Below are 25,747 nucleotides of genomic sequence, written 5' to 3' on the forward strand. Positions count from 1 at the left end.
GTACCGCCAGACCTGTGTCAACGTCACAGCCGAGCTAGCTGGGTAACAACAGGCCCCAAGTGGTTTTCTCACACATTCTCGTTACAGCAAGGCCATGGCCGTGTACCACTACCAGCCACCCCCACACACAACACAGCTGCGTTTGAAGCTAGGCCCGAACAGAAGCTAAACGGACCTAATTCAAACAATAAGGCAACTTCCTCCCTCAAGGCAATGATGTCAGTTTTCTTTAGGTAGAGATCCCAAATTCTTTAGGTAGAGATCCCAATACCTAGCAAAGTAGTTTCACCTCATCATCTACTAGAGCAACTGTTCTCTTTCCTTAATTTTAAGTACTTTGTTTACTATTCATTCCTTTTCAGTTTAAAGACTCACTATGAAATCACTCATTTTAATCAGCTCAGTGATTTGGACAACTGAGTCACACCCTTCACAAGCCAAGAAAATATTGAGAACTTAATAAATAAGTGAATATTTAAAATTCGTTTTACACCCACAACTTTGTTCCCACCTAGATATATGTAACCATTTTGTTTCTACAGCTAGGAATTCAAATTAAATTCTATTTCACTCTTCCCTAATTAGAAACTTTTTCCCTAGAGGAGGGGACAGGTTTTGAAGTTTAAATAAGCTGGCACTTCACATAAGATTGGGATTTCAGATTTTAAAGCACAAGAGGTCATTTCCAATAATGGCAAAGTAGCACATATCAGGACAACCCTCCTAATATCAAATGCAAACTCTGGACAAAATATATACATATTTTTAAAAAGTACAGGTCTGGGAAAACAACCAGAAGCAGGCAGAAGGTACAAGGGAGGTGACCAAGAACAGCACTGGGTCTAATTCCCATTTTTAACGGCTTTTCACTTGAGGGTAGGTCCCAGGAAGTGGCAACTTGGGCAGAAGCCAAGTTTTTCTGGTTACAGGATCGGAAGGACTGAATTTGGGGCAATGAGGAGAACTGAAATAGGAGGAAGGAACCCCAGAAGAGCACGGCACGATGGGGAGGGCCACCCAACTGCACATATAATCTGCCCAACCTCTGGTTGGCCTGTGTGTGCCCCCAGCAAAGACAACAAACTTGGAGTCGGGAGTTTAGCCAAGTTAACTGCCTACTGAAGAAAAATTCCCTAGTTTTCAGAGGTAGGTAACAACCCAGAGCCTTTACAATGTCACATTCATAATGACCACACCACAATCTACGACTGCTGGACATAGGAAGAAAAAGGGAGATGGGACCCATTATGTGTGTGATGCCACTAAAACCCGAAGACTACTGAGCATTTTCAGTAACAAGATACTGACGGTATCTTACTCCACACAGCTTTCTGCTGACAGATTACATTCTAAATTTTCCTTAGACTATGATCTTTAAATTGCAATCAAGTATCTAGTTTACGTATTTCTTCTACTTCAAGATAGTTTCTTTTCCTTTTCAGAATACACTTACCTAAATTTAAGAAGTACTTAATCTGAAATGATACTTAAATTTAGCTAAAATATGCAAAAGCCCATTTAACATTTAATTATTTGAGAAATGGCCATTTTACTTTTTCCTTCAAAGATTTTAAGTAACCTCTACACCCAGTGTGGGGCTCGAATTCACAACCATGAGGTCGAGAGTCGCATGCTCTATGGACTAAGCCAGCCAGGCGCCCCAAGCAATGGCCATTTTAAACATTAAGTCAACAAATACAAAGAAATAGTCATTTACCCAGCCAAGGACACACTGGAAATCCATAGAAGACAGCAGACTAAATATGCTATGTCTCCAAAAGTCTATGTTCCACATAGAGCTGGAATCACTAACAGACGTAAAGGTAATGACTTTACAGTTGTCCCCCAGTGTGGTAAAAAGATACATCCGGGCCTCTAAAAGGAACAACAAAGAGAAATAAGAATACACACTAGCGGTAGTCAGAGAAGAACTAGGACCATCTTGATATCCATTCAAAACAACCAGTAAATGTATATTTAAGACTGTTTATTTCTGGATTTTCATTCCCTGCTGTAATACATGAGTCCTCATTTAATATTTGAATTTCACAGATGTATCTCCTTAATTTGGATAACTAACTACAGACTGTAGACCTCAATGGGTCCTTAAAAATTTAAACATTCTACCTCTAAACCGTAAGAATTTGGGGATTAAATAAAACAAGTGAGAGACCATTTATTTACATTGGTTTGGTTTATACATATTTCAACCTTATTCTAATGACTAACTCTGTTTCCAATATGAAAACCAAGTTTAAAATAACTTGATCACCTTGCATCAAACACAGCTGGTTCACATACCCTACCTCCAGCTCCATCCATGTAAGTAAATCCAACTTTACAATAGCAGAGATTAAAAGCTACATAACATAAATTTAGTGAAGGTGAATTTTTCAGAAACAGCATGAAAATATGGGTTGAAGAAAATGTTCCAGGAAGCTACTATAAGTAGCTTCTTCCTCCAATATTAATGTGCTGAAACAAAATATTAAATTTATTTAAAATAGATGAGATTATTCCATTCCATCCAAACTTACTAAAACCTTCCAAAAGTTTCATAATTCAGTCCTAGAAATTCTTGGAGCTGTGAGCATTTCCTGTTCAGAAATGTGACCTCTACAAAAGCTCCCAGGAGATTTCAGAAAAATAGAATCTTCTATTTTAAAAGTTGATTGATTTGCCAAATGATGCAGCCAGGTTTGCTTCTCTAAATGCTTCTGATAAGGTCTGTAAAGGAAGAAATTTGAAATTACAAAGCAAATTATTTGCAGGTGAGACGAAAATCTAGGTAGGCATTATTCCGTACACTGTTGGTAATTACCGGGTGCGCGTGGCAGACTCTAGCTATATCTTCACAGGATGCTCCATACTCCAAAGCAAGAGCAGCTTCATTTATCATCTCACCAGCACCCTTGAAAATAATAAACCAAGAAGTCATTTATGCCCCAAGGCAAAAACTACAAGCTAACAAGATTTGCTGTTACAGCAGTTAACCAAAGCCTCAGTCAGGAAAAGCTTCACAGAAAAGGTGGCACAGAAGTTAAGGGCCTAGGCTCTGGAGCCGGCTGGCCTGGATTCAAACCCTACCACTTACTACCTTAAGTGCTCATGCTGTGTGCTTCATTCCATTTATTCACTTCAGAAATGGGAACAGTGACTCCTACCTCCCAGAATTGGGAAAACTAAAGTTACTGAATGTATTCAGAAAAACGTATTCCAGAGTAAGCGCTCGAGGGGCCTATCATCATGATTACATTGGATACCTTGGGGGAGGCCATATTTCAGATTCAGTGGTAGGAAAGGCTTCTCTTAGAGGCACCACATGAGCTGAGACCTTGTAGGAGCCACTCATGCAAAGCCCGGGAGGCCCAGCTCTCCAGACAACAGGTTCTCCAAGCCCAAGGGCTCTAACCTGGCAACACCGGCCTGCTAACAACCTGAGAGAAGGCCCACAAGACAGGGAATCAATGAGCAAAAGGCAACAGTGAGAAGACATGAGGTCAAAGGCAGACAGGACCAGATTTAGTGGGGCCTTGGATATAACAGCCCAAAGCTGAAAAGGGCCACTGGAGAGTGTTAGGCCCAGGGCCTGGTGTAGGTTTTAAAAGGATAACCTTAGTTGCGGTATGGAAAGCTGATGATGTGACGGCCAAGACTGAGTGCTGCCTTATCAGAAACCACACACAAATGTTTGCCGGTAAATAAAAAACTCAGGATGTAAACAGCAGGTGGTTTTAAATTCATCTACACAGCAACACTTTCCAGAAATCACGATGGGATGTGGGGTCTAGAATACTCACTGGCCCGAGAATATGTGCTCCCAGTACCCTGTCTGTGGATTTCTGTCCCAGAATCTTCACCAGGCCATCTGTGTCGGCATTGGTCTTTGCCCTGCTGTTGGCAGCAAAGGGGAACTTGCCGACTTTGTACTCGATGCCCTGGGAGAGACAGAAAAGGACAACCTATGTCAACTCTGAAACAACGCATTCCCATTGGTGAAGTCATCCGTCATTTGTTCAGAAAATAAGCCCCAAGAAGGCAATTCTTCAGAGTGTGTTGAAGGCAAGACCAAAGCCTCTTGCTAATGAGATACAGTTTGGGTACAAACATAAGCAAATGCCAGTCTACTTGGGGATATTTCAAGGGAAATTAAAAAGCTCTGGAATTACTATTTGAATACAGGCAAGTGAATGATCTCCTCTATGCTACTAACAAAGGGAAAAGTATAGAAGCTATAACTTCTACATAATTTCAAAATGCATTAATGCAATAATAAAATGATTCTCAGCCACCAGGGTCATTAACACAGTTCATACGCTATACAGTACAACTACCCTCGCATTCAGAATAACCTCTTCTTTTGGGGCTCCTAGGTGGCTCAGTTGGTTAAGCGTCCACCTTTGGCTCAGGTCATGATCTCATGGTGTGAGCTCAAGCCCCGCATCGGGCTTCTTGCTGATAGTGCGGAGGCTGCTTGGGATTTTCTCTCTCTCTCTCTCTCTCTCTCTCTCACCCCCTCTCTCTGCCCCTCTCCCACTCGCTTTGCAACCTCTCTCAGAATAAACAAACTTAAAAAAAAAAAAAGATAATTACCTCTTCCTTCAACTGTTCTTCTGATTTGCCAACCCAAGCAACTTCAGGGTGCGTGTAAATCACCGATGGGACACAGTTGTAGTCAATGTGCACAGCGCCACCAGCCATTCCTTCAACACAGATAATGCCTTCATCCTCCGCTTTGTGAGCCAGCATCGGACCAGCAACCACATCACCAATAGCATAGATGCTACCGCACAGATGAAAAGAAACATGGTGAACTTCGGCCACCACAGATACTCATCTTCAGTCATGCCGTGGTAATAAAAATAAAAGTCTCTAGTTATTAAATAACCGATAAGTATATAAAATACAGCTCTTCATAGATCTGTGAGTTCAGGTTCTAGTCTTTGGGTAATGAAAAACTTCCGTTAGTTTTGTTTTCACATAGAAGTTTACCATTCTTCCCCAAAGCCAATGGCGTGTTTTAAGCGTGGCAAAAGTCAGATTTTCAACAGTGTTTGAAATAAATTAAAACATTTTTGAAAATGCAATTAACTATCCAACTTACTTTGGAATTTTAGTTTGGAATCTGGTATTGACTGGAATTCTACCTCTAGGATCTAGTTCAATTCCAAGCTCTTCTAGTCCCAAATTCTGAGTAAAGGGTCGTCGGCCAATGCAAACCAAGAGCACATCACACGTGATGACTTCAGCTTTACCACCAGAAGCGCCTTCAATACTAGACAATGAACAGTGTATGACTATTAAACACACATCAACATAAAAAACTCACAGACCTTAGAATTAAGACCAGACATTTCTCAAGTGTTGCCAACAATTCTAACAGGAGTCAGGCAATGAAAAACTGTACATATCCCCTGGAGGTCTATCAATAGTAAGCAATCTAATATTATGGATTTCCACATAGATCTAAAAATACTGAGTTTCACTGAACATTGAGAGTTTAAATATTTCTGAATGTATACTATGAGAAATCACATTACAGTGAGAACACTGGGTTAATTTTCCTAGCATCAACTTAACCATGAATTTCAATGGACTGATTTAATAAGCAATATGGAGTTATACTAAGCAGTAAGATGGCCCTAAGTTCTAACCAAATCCGATTCTGCAAAAGGAGTGTTTTTCTTAAGGATATCATATCAAAACCAAATGTAGCATACTTACGAAACATCAATTTTTCCATCTGACTTCTTGGTAGCACCAGTAACTTTTGTATTCAATTTAAATTTAAATCCTTGTTTTTGAAGGATGCGTTGAAAGTTTTTAGATATCTCCATGTCAATTCCAATTCCACCAACATGACCTAAAAACTCAACTGCAGTCACATCGGCACCAAGTCTTTGCCAAACTGAACCCTGTAGAGAATAGTTTTTAAAAGTCATAAAAAAAAAAAATTAAAGTTTCTATAGTAGATATTTACCAAAGCATTTTAACTTATTGTCAGATATTTTCTTTTATTAATACATTCCTATTAGAAGCTCTGAGGTTTAAAATTAACCTCAAATTAACCTGTGGTAAACATATTTCATATACTATTCATTCCTTCAACATTAATTGAGCACCTACTATAATCTAGGCACACATCAGTGAACAACACGTTGCCCCTAGGGATCTTAAACTCTGGTAGGGGAGGCATATGAAGTAAAATTCAGAGGATAATAATGTGCTCTGAGAGAAATAAATGAGGAAACAAAACCAGGACTACTGGAGGAGTAAGCCTGCAATTTTAAACCATGGGGTCATTGGGGAAAGCTTCACTGGGAGTGACGTGTGCACAAAGACTTGAAGAAGAGAGGGAAAGAGCTATACCGGAACTGGTTGGTCCAGAAGGAGGGGAACAAGTGGGAAAGGAGGTCCTGAGGGAGAAGAAAAAGCCTCTTGTTGCTACTAATTACCAATGTTTGTAAACTATTAAACTGGTTTCCTATTTTACTTTCTCAATAGAGACATGTTTACTTTTTTATTCAAATTATAATTTAAACAGAACGCTGGTTTTATTTTAGCAATTATCACTTTGAATACCTATTTGTGAAATAGGCAAGATGAATATAATTTTACATTAAATAAAATATGAAAAACTATGAACATATCCTCTGCAAGAATTTGTATCAAAATCACCTGGTAATTTAAAATTCACCATTAAGAGGTTTTACCTTTCAATTAGGTTTATGCATTCATTTTTAAAAGTTTCAGGAGTTTTTGGAAAGCTGAGTTAACTAAAGCCAATACAGTAACACTAAAAATTCAACCACAAGCATATACAAAAATTAAGCCAAAATGAAGCATGGACCTTAAGGTAAAGCCCAAGATTATAAAACTTATGGAAGATTGAAACGGAAGATGGCAGCATAGGAGGACGCTGGGCTCACCTCCTCCTGCTGATAGCTTATATTCCACCCACATCGGCCTAAAAAACCCAGAAAACCGCCAGAAGACTAGCAAAATGGACTCTCCAGACCTCTCAAGTGTAGACAAGAGGCCCACGGAAGGTTGTTAGGAAGGGCGGAAAGGTGACGCGGACTGGCGGGAGGGAGCCGGGGCAGTGGAGGGGCAGCCCGCCCAGCAAGGCAGGGCCCCCGAAGTCTGGCTTGCAAAAGCGGAGGGGCTGGACTGTGTGAGTTCTGAGAGCCAGCAGGACTTAACATCTGGAATGTTAAAAGTGAACAGCTCTACTCTTGGAGAGCAGAGAGCAGGAGGGTGAGAGGACAATGGGAGGGAGAGGTGTTGAGCCCTGGAAGGCAGAGCTCAGCTCAGCAGGGAACAAAGGCGCTGGGAAGCGCCATCTCTCTCTCCCATCCCCCACCTGAAATCCCAAAGGGAACCAGTCACCATCACCGAACTTGCTTGCACCTCACAAACACCCAACGCTGTGCTTCTGTGGATCCATCCCTCCAGTGGGTCTGCCTCCCTCCAGGTGATGCAGGGCCCCTCCCACAGGGGACCACCGACAGCAAAGCGAGCTAAGCCTGCCCCTCCCACCCCTGTGCACCTTGCGGATCCACCCTGGCTAATATGCCGGATCCCACTGAAGGAGCACCACAAGCCTGACAGTGTGCAAGTAGCCCAGACAGGGGCCACACCACTCCACAGTGAGTCCTGCCCCTGGGAGAGGGGAAGAGAAGGTACACACCAGTTTGACTGTGGTCCCAGCGGTGGGCTGGGGGCAGATATCGGGTCTGACTGCGGCCCTGCCCGCCAACACAAGTTACTCCAGACAGCACAGGGGAAGTGCCCTGCAATTTGAAGCCACCCTAGGGACTACCCAAAATGATGAAACGGAAGAACTCTCCTCAAAAGAAACTCCAGGAAGTTGCGACAGCTAACAAATTGATCAAAAACGATTTAAGCAATATAACAGAACAAGAATTTAGAATAATAGTCATAAAACTAATCGCTGGGCTTGAAAAAAAGCATAGAGGACAGCAGAGAACCTATTGCTACAGAGATCAGGGGACTAAGAAACTGTCATGAGGAGCTAAAAAAATGCTATAAATGAGGTGCAAAATAAAATGGAGGTGACCACAGCATGGATTGAAGAGGCAGAGAAGAGAACAGGTGAATTAGAAAATAAAATTATGGAAAAAGAGGAAGCTGAGAAAAAGATAAAAAAATCCAGGAGTATGAGGGGAGAATTAGAAAACTAAGTGATGCATCAAACGAAACAATATCCGTATAATAGAAATTCCAGAAGAGGAAAAGAGAGAGAAAGGGGTTGAAGGTGTACGTGAACGAATCATAACAAAGAACTTCCCTGATCCAAGGAAGGAAAAAGGCTTTGAAATCCAAGAGGCACAGAGAACTCCCTTCAGACATAACTTGAATCAATCTTCTGCATGACATATCATAGTGAAACTGACAAAATACAAGGATAAAGAGAAAATTCTGAAAGCAGCTAGGGATAAACAGGCTCTAACTTATAAAGGGAGACCCATAAGACTAGTGGCAGACCTATCTACTGAAACTTGGCAGGCCAGAAAGGAATGGCAGGAAATCTTCAATGTGATGAACAGAAAAAATAGACAGCCGAGAATCCTTTATCCAGCAAGTCTGTCATTCAGAGCAGAAGGAGAGATAAAGGTATTCCCAAACAAAAACTGAAGGAATTCATCACCACTAAACCAGCCCTACAAAATCCTAAGGGGGATTCTGTGAGTAAAATGTTGCAAGGACCACAAAGTACCAGAGACATCACTACAAGCATGAAACCTACAGACATCACAATGACTCTAAACTCGTATCTTTCAATAATAACACTGAATGTAAACGGACTAAATGCTCTAACCAAAAGACACAGGGTATTAGAATGGATAAAAAAACAAGACACATCTATTCGCTGTCTACAAGAGACTCATTTTAGACCTGAGGACACCTTCAGATTGAAAGTGAGGGGATGGAGAACTATCTATCATGCTACTGGAAGTCAAAAGAAAGCTGGAGTAGCCATACTTATATCAAACTAGATTTTAAATTAAAGGCTGAAACAAGAGATGAGGAAGGGCATTATATAATAATTAGAGTGTCTATCCAACAGGAAGAGCTAACAATTATAAATGTCTATGTGCCGAGTATGGGAGCCCCAAAATATATAAAACGATTAATCACAAACATAAGCAGCCTTATTGATAAGACTGTGGTAACTGCAGGGGACTTTAACACTCCACTTAGAGCAATGGATAGATCATCTAGACACAGGATCAATAAAGAAACAAGGGCCTGAACGATACATTGGATCAGATGGACTTGACAGATATATGTAGAATTCTGCATCCCAAAGCAACAGAATATACTTTCTTCTCGAGTGCACATGGAACATTCTCCAAGATAGATCACATACTGGGTCACAAAACAGCCCTTCATAAGTATAAAAGAACTAAGATCATACCATGCACACTTTCAGACCACAATGCTATGAAACTTGAAATCAACCACAGGAAAAAGTCTGGAAAACCTCCAAAAGCATGGGTCAACCCATGAATGGGTCAACTAGGCAATTAGAGAAGAAATTTAAAAATATATGGAAACAAATGAAAATACAACAATCCAAACGCTTTGGGATGCAGCAAAGGCAGTCCTGAGAGGAAAATACATTGCAATCCAGAAACAAGAAAAATCCCAAATACAAAATCTAACAGCACACCTAAAGGAAATAGAAGCAGAACAGCAAAGACACTCCAAACCCAGCAGAAGAAGAGAAATAATAAAGATCAGAGCAGAAATAAACAATATAGACTCTAAAACAACTGTAGGGCAGATCAATGAAACCAAGAGTTGGTTTCTTGAAAAACTAAACAAAATTGATAAACCTCCAGCCAGGCTTCTCAAAAAGAAAAGGGAGATGACCCAAATAGATAAAATCATGAATGAAAATGGAATTATTACAACCAATCCCTCAGAAATACAAGCAATTATCAGGGAATACTATGAAAAATTATATGCCAACAAACTGGACAACCTGGAAGAAATGGACAAATTCCTAAGCACCCACACACTTCCAAAACTCAAACAAGAAGAAACAGAAAACTTGAACAGACCCATAACCAGCAAACAAATTGAAATCAGTTATCAAAAATCTCCCAACAAGTTAAGAGTCCATGACCAGATGGCTTCCCTGGGGAGTTCTATCAGACATTTAAAGCAGAGATAATACCCATCCTTCTCAAGCTTTTCCAAAAAATTGAAAGGGAAGGAAAACTTCCAGACTCATTCTATGAAGCCAGCATTACTTTGATTCCTAAACCAGAGACCCAGCAAAAAAAAGAGAACTACAGGCCAATATCCCTGATGAATATGGATGCAAAAATTCTCAACAAGATACTAGCAAATCGAATTCAACAGCATATAAAAAGAATTATTCACCATGATCAAGTGGGATTCATTCCTGGGCTGCCAGGCTGGTTCAATATTCACAAATCAATCAATGTGATACATCTCATTAATCAAAGAAAAGAACCATATGATCCTGTCAATCAATGCAGAAAAAGCATTTGACAAAATTCAGCATCCTTTCTTAATAAAAACCCTCGAGAAAGCCGGGATAGAAGGAACATACTTAAATATCATAAAAGCCATTTATGAAAAGCCCACAGCTAACATCATCCTCAATGGGGAAAAACTGAGAGCTTTTTCCCTGAGATCAGGAACACGACAGGGATGCCCACTCTCACCGCTGTTGTTTAACATAGTGCTGGAAGTTCTAGCATCAGCAATCAGACAACAAAAGGAAATCAAAGGCATCCAAATTGGCAAAGATGAAGTCAAGCTTTCGCTTTTTGCAGATGACATGATATTATACATGGAAAATCCGACAGACTCCACCAAAAGTCTGCTAGAACTGATACATGAATTCAGCAAAGTTGCAGGATACAAAATCAATGTACAGAAATCAGTTGCATTCTTATACACTAACAATGAAGCAACAGAAAGACAAATAAAGAAACGGATCCCATTCACAATTGCACCAAGAAGCATAAAATACCTAGGAATAAATCTAACCAAAGATGTAAAAGATCTGTATGCTGAAAACTATAGAAAGCTTATGAAGGTAATTGAAGAAGATATAAAGAAATGGAAAGACATTCCCTGCTCATGGATTGGAAGAATAAATATTGTCAAAATGTCAATACTACCCAAAGCTATCTACACATTCAATGCAATCCCAATCAAAATGGCACCAGCATTCTTCTCGAAACTAGAACAAGCAATCCTAAAATTCATATGGAACCACAAAAGGCCCCGAATAGCCAAAGTAATTTTGAAGAAGAAGACCAAAGCAGGAGGCATCACAATCCCAGACTTTAGCCTCTACTACAAAGCTGTAATCATCAAGACAGCATGGTATTGGCACAAAAACAGACACACAGACCAATGGAATAGAATAGAAACCCCAGAACTAGACCCACAAACGTATGGCCAACTCCTCTTTGACAAAGCAGGAAAGAACATCCAATGGAAAAAAGTCTCTTTAACAAATGGTGCTGGGAGAACTGGACAGCAACATGCAGAAGGTTGAAACTAGACCACTTTCTCACACCATTCACAAAAATAAACTCAAAATGGATAAAGGACCTGAATGTGAGACAGGAAACCATCAAAACCCTAGAGGAGAAAGCAGGAAAAGACCTCTCTGACCTCAGCCGCAGCAATTTCTTACTTGACACATCTCCAAAGGCAAGGGAATTAAAAGCAAAAATGAACTATTAGGACCTCATCAAGATAAAAAGCTTCTGCACAGCAAAGGAAACAATCAACAAAACTAAAAGGCAACCAACGGAATGGGAAAAGACATTTGCAAATGACATATCGGACAAAGGGCTAGTATCCAAAATCCATAAAGAGCTCACCAAACTCCACACCCAAAAAACAAATAACCCAGTGAAGAAATGGGCAGAAAACATGAATAGACACTTCTCTAAAGAAGACATCCAGATGGCCAACAGGCACATGAAAAGATGCTCAACATCGCTCCTCATCAGGGAAATACAAATCAAAACCACACTCGGATATCACCTCACGCCAGTCAGAGTGGCTAAAATGAACAAATCAGGAGACTACAGATGCTGGAGAGGATGTGGAAACGGGAACCCTCTTGCACTGTTGGTGGGAATGCAAACTGGTGCAGCCGCTCTGGAAAACAGTGTGGAGGTTCCCCAAAACATTAAAAATAGATCTACCCTATGACCCAGCAATAGCACTGCTAGGAATTTACCCAAGGGATACAGGAGTGCTGATGTACAGGGGCACTTGTACCCCAATGTTTATAGCAGCACTCTCCACAATGGCCAAATTATGGAAAGAGCCTAAATGTCCATCAACTGATGAATGGATAAAGAAATTGTGGTTTATATACACAATGGAGTACTATGTGGCAATGAGAAAGAATGAAGTATGGCCCTTTGTAGCAACGTGGATGGAACTGGAGAGTGTTATGCTAAGTGAAATAAGCCATACAGGGAAAGACAGATACCATGTTTTCACTCTTATGTGGATCCTGAGAAACTTAACAGAAACCCACGGGGGAGGGGAAGAAAAAAAAGAAGAGGTTAGAGAGGGAGGGAGCCAAAGCATAAGAGACTCTTAAAAACTGAGAACTGACGGTTGATGGGGGGTGGGAGGGAGGGGAGGGTGGGCGATGGGTGTTGAGGAGAGCACCTGTTGCGATGAGCACTGGGTGTTGTATGGAAACCAATTTGACAATAAATTTCATATTAAAAAATAATAAATAAATAAATAAAACTTATGGAAGAAAACACAGGAAAGAATCTTTGTAACCCTGAGTGAGGCTCACACACCACCACAAGCACAATCCATGAAAGAAAAAAAAAGATGAAAGATAAAAGAGACGTCAAAATTTAAAACTTCTCTCTAAAAGCTAATATTAAGAATACAGAAAAGGCAGACTGAGAAAAAATATTTGTAAGACAGCTATATGATAAAGAATTTATATTCTTTGCACAAAGATGTCTCAAAATTCAATAAAACAAATTGAAAAAAAGAAAAACATTTAAATGCCAGGAAAGACAATGCAGAGATGGCAAGTAAGCACATAAAAAGATGCTCGATGTTACAAGCCACTAGGGAAATGCAAATGAAAACCCGAGACCCCAGAGCACACCTGTTAGAGTGGCTCGAGTCAAGAAAGCAGCGCCGAAATAGCGATAAGGAGGCAGAGCAGCTCACGCTGCCAGCGACTGCACGACAGGGCGGCCGCGCTCCACAGCACAGCTCCTTGGAAGGCTAAACACTGAATTACCGCTTGACCCAACGACTCCACCGCCAGGTACATGTGCAAGAGAAGTGAAAACACGCGTCCAGATAAGAACCTGTACACAGACAGGCACAGCAGTGAAACACGTAGCGTCAAAGTGGAAACAAGCCCTATGTCCATCAACTGATGAATGGATAAACAAAACGTGCTAGGGCCACAGGATGGAATACTTGGCTATAAAGAGTTATCAAGTATGGGGCGCCCGGGTGGCTCAGTCAGTTGAGTGTCCCGACTTCAGCTCAAGTCATGATCTTGCAGTTCGTGGGTTTGAGCCCTGCATTGTGCTCTGTGCTGACAGCTCAGAGCCTAGAGCCTAGAGCCTGGAGCCTGCTTTCGATGCTGTGCCCCTCCCTCTCTCTCTCCCTCTCTGTCCCTCCCCAACTTGCACTCTGTGTGTGTCTCCAAAATAAACATTAAAACAAAAAAAGAGTTATCAAGTATATATAAACCTTGAGAACATTATGCTAAGTGAAGAAGCCACAGATTTAAATGCCATGAATCCCATTTATACGGAAAGTCCCAAACAGGCAATTTCAGGGTCAGAGAAAGTAGGTTAGCAGTTTCCAGCGCCGGGGAGAAGGGAGGAATGTAGAGTCACTGCCAATGGACACAAGGTTTCTTTCTGAGGTGACGAAAATGCTCTGGAATTAAGACAGTGGTGACAAGTGCACAACTATGTGAACATCCTAAAAAACCACTGAATTGTACACTTTCAATGGGTAAAGGATACACAAGACTGTATCGCAATAAAGGTGTTAAAAAAAAACACTTCTTTAAACCTAAATCAGAAAGTAAGAAACAGTAAGAGTATGTCAAATCAATGCTGTACACCTGAAACTAATACTATGTCAATTATACTTCAACAAAAAGAAAATTAAAATAACAACACGTGTGATATATATCCATAAAGGAATACTATTCAGCCACAAAAAAATGAACAAAATCCTGACATTTCCCACAACAGCAAAAAGAAATAGGAAGAACCATGGGAAATAATACACATCATCTTGAAGTCTATAATTCAAAGTAGGGGACAGTGACCACAGCTAGCTAGACAAATGCCTTACTCTTCAGGAAAATCTAAGAATTTCAAAATCCTTAGAGATGGGAAAACTCCAATAGTATCTACCAGTTATTAGACATTAGAGCTTATTGGATGTTTGGTACTGGATTAAGTGTATTACAGGTTACTACTTTACTAAGTCCCAACAATAATCCCGTAAGGCAGAGCTGAAATTCAAATTTGTATCTGATTCTAAAACTTGATACTAAACTGGAACGGGAAAAGGTAATATAGTCTACATATTATATACATATAGACATATGTAAAAGTCTATATATTATACGTATATAGTAAAACATATATAGTCACGTGAGTAATCTTTATGATAAAAAGGTAAATAAGACTACACAGTAAGTTACTTCTAATAAGTTTAAATTAAAAAAAAAAAGACATCTGTGAAAACATTCAATATAGTGACACCTAAAACATGAAGATGTTTGAAAAGACCCAAGACTTGTAAAAATACCCCAAAGTACTGAAATGAAAGACAGAAGTATTGCTTCAGATATTATACTTACCAACAAAAGAAAGTAAATCTATATTATTTTCTTCTTGCTCGTTTTATCCACCCATGAGAACAATTTTCAAAGTGGAGTGAATAGAGGAAATACTAAGAAACTAGTCAATTTTTTTAAGTTAACTCTCTAGTCAAATCAGATCATAATGTGATAACAGAGACACTGTCAGTAAACTCTGGGAACTTAATCGGCATAAGGGAAATGTCACAAAGGGTGCCAGACAGGCAATACATTGCCTAAAATTTTGCAAAGTGAAAAGAAAATATTCTGGAAAATAGATTCTGAAATTTATTTCAGAGGTCAATCCCCACTAAATACTAGAAGACATTATTGAACAGCTGGTTTGAAAATCATTAGATACTACCCCAAGTGTTCCAAACAGGTCATGTCAATAATTTTCTGAAGGCTTTTCTGGAGTGGATAATAATGCAGGATATTTTCATCATCAGCAAAGTTGTCAAAAAACAAAAAAAAATCTCATATCCTATAGATGTGACAGATCAATGGAGATTCAAATACCTTTATAAGCAGCTTAAAAAGTGTACCGTCAGATGGCTCTCTATACTTCATACTGACATGAATGACACCAGAGATGGATTCATTAACCAATTTAGACAAATCAGATGATAGACCGCATGCCTCAGTCAACAGTCTTCCCAGATCTATTTACCCATGGCAAGAAAAAGCAGGTAAGTGTAAGGATGCAAGAATCAAGAAAGAGGAAAGGACTGGAATAAGGGTACAAGTGAACATTAAAGCAAAGATAAAGGTTCATAATCCTTTATTGAGGTTTATTTATTTTGGTTTAAAAAATCAGAATTCCTCAAGCAAAAGATGTGAAGTTTTCAACTGACTACAAACTCGATAGTCTTTAAAAAAGAAAAATAACTCAACCAATCTTAAAGGACGAAGAAAAGAAGTACATTACATTAAAAGTACATATCAAAAGAAGTTTTCTCCATTATCCAGAATATAATGCTTAGTTTTGATTTTTTTTTTAAGTTTATTTTGATAGAGAAAGATGGACAGAGAGAATCCCAAGCAGACTCCACTCTCAGTGCAGAGCCCGACATGGGGCTTGATCCCATGTGAGATCATGACCAGAGCTGAAATAAAGAGTCGGACAGACGGTTAACCAACTGAACCACACAGACGCCCCTATTATGCTTAGTTCTAAACACCATTTACAAGTGACCCTGACAGACCAGAGTGGATCAGAAGGATGACAACAAAATAATGGATCCGGTACCTACAAGACCTAGGTAAGAAGCATTAAGGAAAGCAACAGAGATTCAAATATGAATGACACTCAGTCTTTGCCTTCAAGGAGCTTACAGTCTCGTAGTAAAGACAGACATAAACAAATAAATGCAATATACTGTCAATTAGTAGGCGATACAAACGCAGACATACCATACTAAGACTCAAAGACAGAAAGACTTGCACTTTCTCAGAAAAAAGGAAGTCTTCGCTAAAAAAGTAACTTGTAAGGTGACTTTTGAAAAGTATTTATTATATTAGCAAATGTTTACTCAGCAATAATAAAAGCTAACATATGACGACTTATTTCATACCAGCCACTGTGCTGCGTGAAGATGCACAGAAGTGCAGCCACAACCTCCGCCTTCATGCAGTTTATGACTTAACAAAAGAGACACAAGTGAACCAGTAGTATCAGTGAACTGAGATCAATTCTGTAACAAGCACAGGGTGCAAGGGAACACTCAGTGAGAGCACTTAAGGGCATGTAGGGCAGTGGAGGAAGGCTCTGAGAGTGCAGGGACCAGGAGAAGGAATACATGTTCTGAACAGAAGGCCTACAGATAAAACAAAGAGTGCAGCTGGTTCAGAAACTGGTATTTCGCTCTACATGGAACGTAGTTTGAGAGACAGAGTGCCCAGAAATGAGGCTAGAGACGTGAGCCAGTGCCACATCATGCTAGCCTTTCAATAACAGTAAAGATTTTGGATTTATCCTAATGACTATAGCTAGTGAAGGATTTTTAGCAGGGCAGGGACAGGATTACATTTGCGTTATAAAGGACTTCAGCCCCTATGGGAGATTAGATTAGAAACGACACTGGCCTGAACAAGGATAAGCAGATGTGTGAAAAGGCGGCTACATCCATGACATCTAGGTCTCACAGTATCACATTAGGACCCAGTGACTCAGTATGAGGCACAATGGCATCAGAGAAGTCGTGTCCTTCCCAAACTTCCTGCTCAAGCCACTAGATGTGCGGTGGTATGACTCACTAAGATGAGAAATACTAACAAAGAAACGGGTTTTGTTTGGTTTTTTGGAGGGTGAAAAGAGGGAAAAGGGGGAGGGAAGAGTTAAGTTATAAATGTACTGAAATGAGTGTCTGTGGGACCTACAAGTAGAGGTGCTAGTTGGCACTTAGATATAAAAGTCCTGAAATGTCCAAGATGGCAGCACAGGAAGACCTTGAATTTACCTCCCACAGACACAAGAAATCCATACCCGCACATACGGCAATCCCTCCTGAAGAGCTGAGAATAGACTGAACAGCTTCCGTACAACATAGGGTAGAAGGACCACACAGAGGACAAGAGGAGAGCCTGAGACACGGTAATGACAGGAAACTGACCCCAACATTAAAACTGCAGTAGGGAGAGACAGGACTGAGGAGCCACGTGCAAATTCACCCACCCAGGGTCACAACAAAAAACACAACAATCTTTTAAAGAGCAGAAAGACTATAGAAGTGGAGAAAACTCATTTACTAACCATACAGCATGGGCCAGACGGTGGGGACTGCTGGAAAGCCCCCCAGAGATGGAGACGCTAAGAGGCACCACTGTTTACGCTCTCCCTTCACCTTGGTAGTGCAGACAGGAGCAGGGTCCAGGCGTTCTAAACGGACTGCTGACTCAGTGGCCCTGGGCTCCTGGCCCACACCTACCATAGCTCCAGCTGTCCAACTAGGGCTGCCCCAGCACAACACATGAAACCCCCCAGCCTGTGCCCACTACAACTCCATCTCCAGCTGTCCTGCCAAGGCAACTTGGGTGCAAAGCACCCCAGGCATTCTCACCGATCCGGCCAGGGAGCCCCCTGTGGAGTGCTGCAGCTGGCACCCACCCCAGCTCCAGCCATCCCACCAGGGTAGCCCAACACAGAGAACCCCAGGACCTGCCAGACCACATCTGATTCAGCTCCAGCTGTCCTATTAGGGTGGCCCTGGCACAAAACAGCCCAAGATGCCCCAGCCTGTGCCCGCTCCAGCTCCAGCCAGAAAGCCAAAGCCATCAGGAACATGGAGTCTACACAGGGGAAATTCCTATACAAGGCCACTCCTTCAAGAATGGGAGAGGTAGCCCTTTCACCTAATTCACACAAACACAGGAAGTCAGATAAAATGAGGAAACAGAGGAATATGCTCCAATCAAAAGAACAAAAGGAAACAGCAGAAAACAAACTAAAGAAAACAGACAAGCAATCTACGTGATAAAAAGTTCAAAGTAATGGCCATAAAGGCGCCCAAAGGACTACAAAGAAGAGTGGATGAACTCAGTAAGGACCTCAACAAAGTGATAGAAAATATGAAAAAGAACCAATCAGAGTTGAAGAACACATTAACTGAAGTGAAAAATACACTAAAGGGAATCAATGGCAGATTAGAGGATGCAGGAGACCAGTTCAGTGATCTGGAAGACCAGATAGTAGAAAGCACCGAAGCTGAACAGCAAAAAAATAAATGACAGGTTAAAGGACCCCTGGGACAACATCAAGCGGAAAAAAATTTACATTATAGGGGTCCGGGAGAAGAAAGAGCAAAGGGCAGAAAACTTATTTGAAGAAATAATAGCTGCAAATTTCTCTAAACAGACATCCATGTCCAGGAAGCAAGAGAGCCCTAAACAAAAATGAACCCAAAGAAGTCCACACTAAGACACATAATCATTAAAATGTCAGAAATTAAAGATAAAGAGAGAACCTTAAAAGCAGCAACAGAAAAGCAACTAGTTACACAGCAGGGAAACCCCCATGAGGCTATCAGCTAATTGTTCAGAAGAAACCCTGTAGGCCAGAAGGGAATGGCTGGATATATTCAAAGTGCTAAAAAGACGAAACCTACAACCAAGTATACTCTACCCAGCAAGGTTGCCATTTGGAACTAAAGGCAAGACAAAGAGTTTCCCAGACAAACATAAGTTAAAGCAGTTCATCACCAATGAACCGGCCTTACAAGAAATGGTAAAAGGACTTCTTTAAGCAAAAAGACCGTACCGAGAAGAAAGCATGACCCAAAAAAATTTCACTCATAAAAACAAACATAGTAGAGGTAGTAGTTCAATCACTTACAAAGAAAGTTAAAAGACTAAAAAGCAGCACATTTATAAATAAAATATTAGTTAAGGGAACTCAATTAGAAAATGTAAAATATAACAACACATACATAAAACATAGAAGTGGGCAGTAAAAATACAGTCCTTTTAGAAGGTGCTCAAACTTAAGTGACCATCAACTTAATACAGACTGCTATATACTTATTATAAGTTATACAGTATCATTATAAGTATCATTATGTTACTTAGAATCCTATATACTTAGGATGTTATCTATGAACCTCATGGTAACCACAAAGCAAAAACCTGTAATAGACACACAAAAATTGAGAGAGAAAGCCAAGCATAACACCAAAGAAAGTCCTCAATCACAAGGAAAAAGAGCAAGAGAACTACAAAAACAATGAGGAAACAAGTAACAAAAGGCACTAAGTACATACCTATCAATAATTACTTTAAATGTAAATAAATGCTCCAATCAAAAGACATGGCTGATGGAACGGATAAAAAAACAAGATCCATCTATATGCTGCCTACAAGAGACTTGCTTCAGAAAATACAGACCAAAAGGGAAGGGATGGAAAAAGATATTCCATGCAAATGGTATCCAAAAAAAGCCAGGGTATCAATACTTACATTATACAAAACATACTTTAAAATAAAAAAAAAAATTAAAAATAAATAAAATATAAAGACTGTAACAAGAGACAAGGGCACTGCATAATGACAAAGGGATCAATCCAACAAGAGAACATAACAATTATAAGTATCTATGCAACCAATATTGGAGCACCTAAATGTATGAACATAAAAACAGACATACACAGAGGAAATGACGTAACACAGTAACAGCAGGGGACACCCAACTTGCATCAATGGAGAAAATCAAGCAGAAAGTCAATAAGGAAACCGTGTCTTTGAACAAGACATCAGACTAGATGGACCTAACAGAACATTCACAACATTCCATCCAAAAGCAACAGAAAACACCTTCTTTTCAAGTGCACATGGAACATTCTCCAGGATATGCCACCAAAAAGGTCTCACCAAATTGAAGATTAAAATCAGGGGCACCTGGGTGGCTCAGTTGGTTAAGCATCCGACTTCAGCTCAGGTATGATCTCACGGTCCGTGAGTTCGAGCCCCGCGTTAGGCTCTGTGCTGACAGCTCAGAGCCTGGAGCCTGCTTCAGATTCTGTGTCTCCCCCAAGCCCCCCTCTCTCTCTCCCCCCCAACTTGTGCTCTCTCTCAAAAAATAAACATGAAAAAAAATAAAAATAATAAAAATTAAAAACAAAAAAAAAGGATTCATCATGATGAAGTTAGATCTATTCTGGAGACAGTTCAGTATCCTCCAATCAATCAATGTGACACGCCACATTAACAAAATGAATGAAGGATGAAAATTGGTATGATCATCTCAACACATGCAGAAAAAAATTCGGCCAAAATTCAACACGATAAAAACTCTTAACAAAGTAAGTTCAGAAGGAAAATACCTCAACGTGATAAAGGCCATATATGACAAATCCACAGATAACATCATACTCAACAGTAAAAACCTAAGAGCTTTTCCACTAAGATCAGGAACAGGACAAGATGGCCACTCCCACCACCTTCACCCCAGCCACAGCAACCAGACAAGAAATAAAAGGCATCCAAACTGGTAAGAAAGAAGTAAAACTCACATCTGAGGATGACAGAACACTACACACAGAAAACCCTCAAGACTCCACCCAAAAACCATCAGAATAAATGGATTCAGTGAAGATGCAGCATATACAAAACCAACATATACAAATTGGTTACACTTCTATACACTAATAACTAAGTGGCAGAAAGAAATTAAGAAAATAATTGCATTTACAATTGCACCAAAAAGAATGAAATACCTAGGAATAAACTTAACTGAGCAGGTGAAAGACATATACTCTAAAAACTTTCAAACACTGATGAAAGACATACCATGCTCAGACTGGAAGAATTAAGATTGTTAAAATGTCCATACTCTCCAAAGCAATCCAAAGGCTCAATGCGATCCTACCAAAATACCAAAAGTAATTTTCACAGAACTAAAACAAATAATCTTAAAATTTGTACGGAACCACAAAAGACCCATAACAGCCAAAGCAATCTTGAGAAATAAAAACAAAGCTGGAAGTAACACAATCCCAGATTTCAAGATATACTACAAAAATACAATAATCGAAAAAGTGTATTAATGGCACAAGAGAGACACACAGACCAATGAACAAACTAGGAAGCCCAGAAATAAACCTATGTTTATATGGTCTATAATAAAGAAAGAAAACTTATGCAATAGGGAAAAGACAGTCTCTTTAATAAATGGTGTCAGGAAAACTGAACAGTCACATGTCAAAGAATGAAACTGGACCACTTTTCTATACCATACACAAAAATAAACTCAAAATGGATTAAAGACCTAATGTAAGACCTGAAACTATAAAATTCCTAGCAGAAAACAGGTAGCAATCTATCAGACATAAGCTTTAGCAACATTTTTCATAGCATATTGCAAATACCATATGATTTCACTTGTATGTGGAATCAAAACAAACAAACAAAAAAAGAACTAAACACAACAAAACAACACAGAAAAAGACCCATAAATACACAGAACTGGTGGTTGCCAGAAGGGAGCGGAGGGGAGTGGCAGAATGGGCAAAAAGTGACAGAGTGGGAGGTACAGGCTTCCAGTTACAGAATGAGTAAGTCCTGGGGATAAACGGTACAGCACAGGAAGTAACAACAGTACTGTCATAGTGTCTTATGGTGTGAGGTGGGGCTGCATCTGTGGTGAGCACAGCATGATATACAGAACTGAGGAGTCACTAGGTTGTACACCTGAAACTAACGTCACACTGTAGGTCGACTACAATTTAAAAAAACAAAGAGCAGACAGCTGAATTTCCTCAGGACTAGAGCTCTGCCAGCAGGGATGAGGGAACAAGGAGGCAAGGGACTCAAGAAGAGTGGCTAAGGTGATGGACTATGGAATCTAAGTGGATCAGGAAAGCAGTCAAGACAGGACGTGCAGAGAGCAAAGACACAGAGGGACCCAAGGACTAGAGCACCTGATAAACCACCTGTGTGCTGAGAAAACCTGAGTAAGAGAGGAAAGGAGGTTATGGTTAGAGAACACAACGTCTGAATTTGTGATTTCACAAGTGAAGCAGTTCTTTGTGCTATCAAGATCCAGCAGCCCTGGGAAAGGATACCTGAAAATGGAGAGAAGAGGTTGCTGGTAATACAGAAAAGTCACCAGATGGACAGGAAGGGAGAACGAGGAAGGCAGAAAAGCATGAAACAGCAAGGTTCTCAGGAGAATTGCAAGCAGTCTGACAAAAGTTAAGAGGGATCAAGATAAGGATGGAGAGGGAAGAGCCAGACCACAGAAGTCATATCTGAAAGCTAATTTGCTCAAGATGAGAACTGTCTTCTGAAGGACTGAAGGGCTGTCAGATTTTTTAAACATCCATCCTAGGAAACAGAAAGGGTAGAAGATACAGGGAAGCAGATTTCAAAATAAAAGAGAATGTTCTAATGACTAACGATTATATAAATTGGTTGTCTTAAAAATTAGTAATTCTAGTAATACTAGAAGTGTTTAAGCAAAACTCAATGTTGATCTGCCTACAATGTTGTAAAAAGAATCAAACAGGAGACCATTAAGTTCCTTCCAACTCCATGAAGGCAGTAAGAGAAGAAAAGGCGTTACTTACCAATTCTACACCTATTACTCCTGCACCAATGACAACCATCTTTTCTGGAACTTTTTTTAAAGATAAAGCACCTGTAGACGACACTATTGTATCTTCATCAATCTATAACAAAATATATACAATCAAAATGATTTGGAAAAACCTACTGCCTTATAAATGAGCTCACAAAAAATACTAAGACATTCATCTGTTCTGAGGTATCTATGACTTCTATCCTTACATTCAATTCTTTTTAATATAATTTATTGTCAGACTGGCTTCCATACAACATCCAGCGCTCATCCCAACTAGTGCCCTCCTCAGTGCCCATCACCCACTTTCCCCTCTCCCCCATCCCTTACAGTCCATTTTAACAAATCCCATTAAAAATGCTCACTTGAAATTTCATCATTCAATATTTCAAAACAAAATGGTCCATTTTAACTACAAAATGAACCCAAGTCTATCTTAATATGAAATGTTCTATTTCTGGTCAAAATCACTGCAAAATAGAGATAGCTTCCCAAAGCTGAGTGTCAACATATGGTATTTCAGTTAGAAATTTTTCATTCAAAGTGCATAAATAGCATGAATAAAGTAGTTTATAAAAGGTCTTCCTGAAGGAAGGTTATAACAGTTGTAAAAAGCATACCGTGATTCCAGGAAAAGGAGTAACTTCTGACCCTGTAGCTATAAGAATGTTCTTTGTATCAATAACTTGAGTGCTGCCATCGGCTTTCATAGCAGTGACCTGATTTTTGCCCGTTATCTTTCCATATCCATTTACGTGAACAACCTTTAATAAAATAATATTTATACATTGACAAAGTTTAAAATGATGTTTGCAATTAAAAAAACATGGGGCGCCTGGGTGCCTCAGTTGGTTGAGGATCCAACTTCGGCTCAGGTCATGATCTCACGGTTTGTGAGTTCGAGCTCCACATCAGGCTTTGTGCTGACAGCTTTCTCAGAGAGCCTGGAGCCTGCTCTGGTTTCTGTCTCCCTTTCTCTCTGCCCCTGCCCTGCTCACACTCTGTCTCTGTCTCTCTCAAAAATAAACATTAAAAAAAATTTTTTTAAATAAAAATAAAAAAACATGATTAATGGGGAGGAAAATAAAAGCACTCTATTAAATAATACACCCAGTACAAAATACTTCCTTACTTAATAAGGTTACGTGTAGAGCAGCAAAAAAATTGTTATATACGTCAGGGAATCTATTTCAGGTTAGCACACAGTTTTAAATTAATATCCCCAGCAGGAAAAAAAAGAGATAGGGGTGCCTGTGTGGCTCAGTCAGTTAAATAGCCAACTTCTGTTCAGGTCATGATCTCATGGTTTGTGGGTTCAAGCCCCATGTCAGGCTCTGTGCTGACAGCTCAGAGCCTGGAGCCTGCTTCGGGTTCTGTGTCCCCCTTCTCCCTCTGCCCCTCCCCCACTCATACTCTGTCTCTCACTCTCTCTCAAAAATAAATATTAAAAAAATATATATAATACCCCCAAGCATTAAGTTCTAAGGGCATCACTCTATCAACAGAATGTTTCATATGAACATAAGATAAAGTAGGCATCTGAACATTAAAACACTGACCTTATTCTGTTTGAATAAGTGGGCAATTCCACCAGTTAAAGCTTTTACCGCTGTACTCTTCTGCTCCATCATCTTCTCTAAATTCAAGCGAACTTCAGACACTGTAATTTGTTAAATAAATCTTTAGTCCTTAGCTAAATTCTTGACGCAATGTGATATTTTTCACTAATCAGGTCTGGAAAATTTCAGCTTAATGCTTACAGAACTGTAAAAAAGGCAGTGTTAAAACTTCTCATGTAGTAACTGCTATAATAATTGTAGCTCGCAAACAGGCCAACAGCAACACATCACGGTCAATAAAACTTATCAAACACAGTAAAAAGTCCACCTTTGGGAAAAATGCAGTCCAAAATACACATTACATCCCACGTGGCAACACACTCATTCTCCGAACACATGATGATGATTATAAATCTGGACAGAATTAAATAGAGATGGCAAAGTAAAACATCAGCTGAAATTTTAAATAGGAACAACTTCACAAAACAAAAACAAAAATACTCATCTGAAAACTTTAAATATAGAAACTTAACATAAAAGAGTTCAATCAACTGGATTTAATCCCTCATTTGGGTCGCCTGGGTTGCTCAGTTGGTTAAGCGTCCGACTTCAGCTCAGGTCATGATCTCATGGTTTGTGGGTTCGAGCCCCGCATCAGGCTCCACACTGCAGAGACTGCTTGCAATGCTCTCCCTCTTTCTGTCTCTGATTCTCTACCACTTGCGTGTACTCTCTCTCTCAAAATAAATAAACTTAAAAAAAAAAAATATCCCTCATTTAACTCCTAACTCTAAAGCAACAACAAAGCAGCTCAACTCAACAGAACTTCAAAAGAGGGAGATCTTAGCAATCTGCACATGCAATCAACCCATATCTCAGAGATGAGTAAACAGAGACCCTGAGAGATCTGATTTACGTAGGTCATAGAACTAGAAGAGGAAGCTTGGCCTACGATGCAAGTCTCTTGACTAAACCCTGTTTCTTCTTTCCTGAGTCAGGAAAGTGGGTTTTGATTCTACCTTTCATCTACTTTGATATGTTTGCTTTAATGTGTACATATCACCTCTATACCCACTGGATTGCCTACTACAGCCCATTCTTTCAGAAACTACTACAACAAACAAATGAAAGAAAAATGATTACCCCTCCATACCCACTGGTATGTTTAAGCTCTTTCTAGAACAGACTACCCTTCTGGATGAATCTGTCAACAAT

At 39.9% G+C, this 25,747-nt stretch overlaps 1 protein-coding gene across 1 annotated transcript in view; it reads right to left on the reverse strand.

The window, feature by feature from the left end:
• Positions 1-1,972: 1,972 nt before the first annotated feature.
• DLD (dihydrolipoamide dehydrogenase) overlaps positions 1,973-25,747 on the reverse strand; it is a 34,837-nt gene continuing 11,062 nt past the window's right edge. Inside the window, exons 6-14 of the mRNA XM_007083959.3 lie at positions 24,533-24,633; positions 23,594-23,737; positions 22,963-23,064; positions 5,725-5,915; positions 5,105-5,275; positions 4,594-4,783; positions 3,801-3,938; positions 2,822-2,911; positions 1,973-2,727 (exon numbers count right to left, since the gene is read on the reverse strand). Of these exons, the coding sequence (XP_007084021.1) occupies positions 2,662-2,727; positions 2,822-2,911; positions 3,801-3,938; positions 4,594-4,783; positions 5,105-5,275; positions 5,725-5,915; positions 22,963-23,064; positions 23,594-23,737; positions 24,533-24,633 (1,193 nt within the window). The 3' untranslated portion in view covers positions 1,973-2,661. The remainder of the gene's footprint in view (positions 2,728-2,821; positions 2,912-3,800; positions 3,939-4,593; positions 4,784-5,104; positions 5,276-5,724; positions 5,916-22,962; positions 23,065-23,593; positions 23,738-24,532; positions 24,634-25,747) is intronic.

This window comes from Panthera tigris, chromosome A2, assembly GCF_018350195.1.
Source record: "Panthera tigris isolate Pti1 chromosome A2, P.tigris_Pti1_mat1.1, whole genome shotgun sequence".
Taxonomy (NCBI): Eukaryota; Metazoa; Chordata; class Mammalia; order Carnivora; family Felidae; genus Panthera; species Panthera tigris.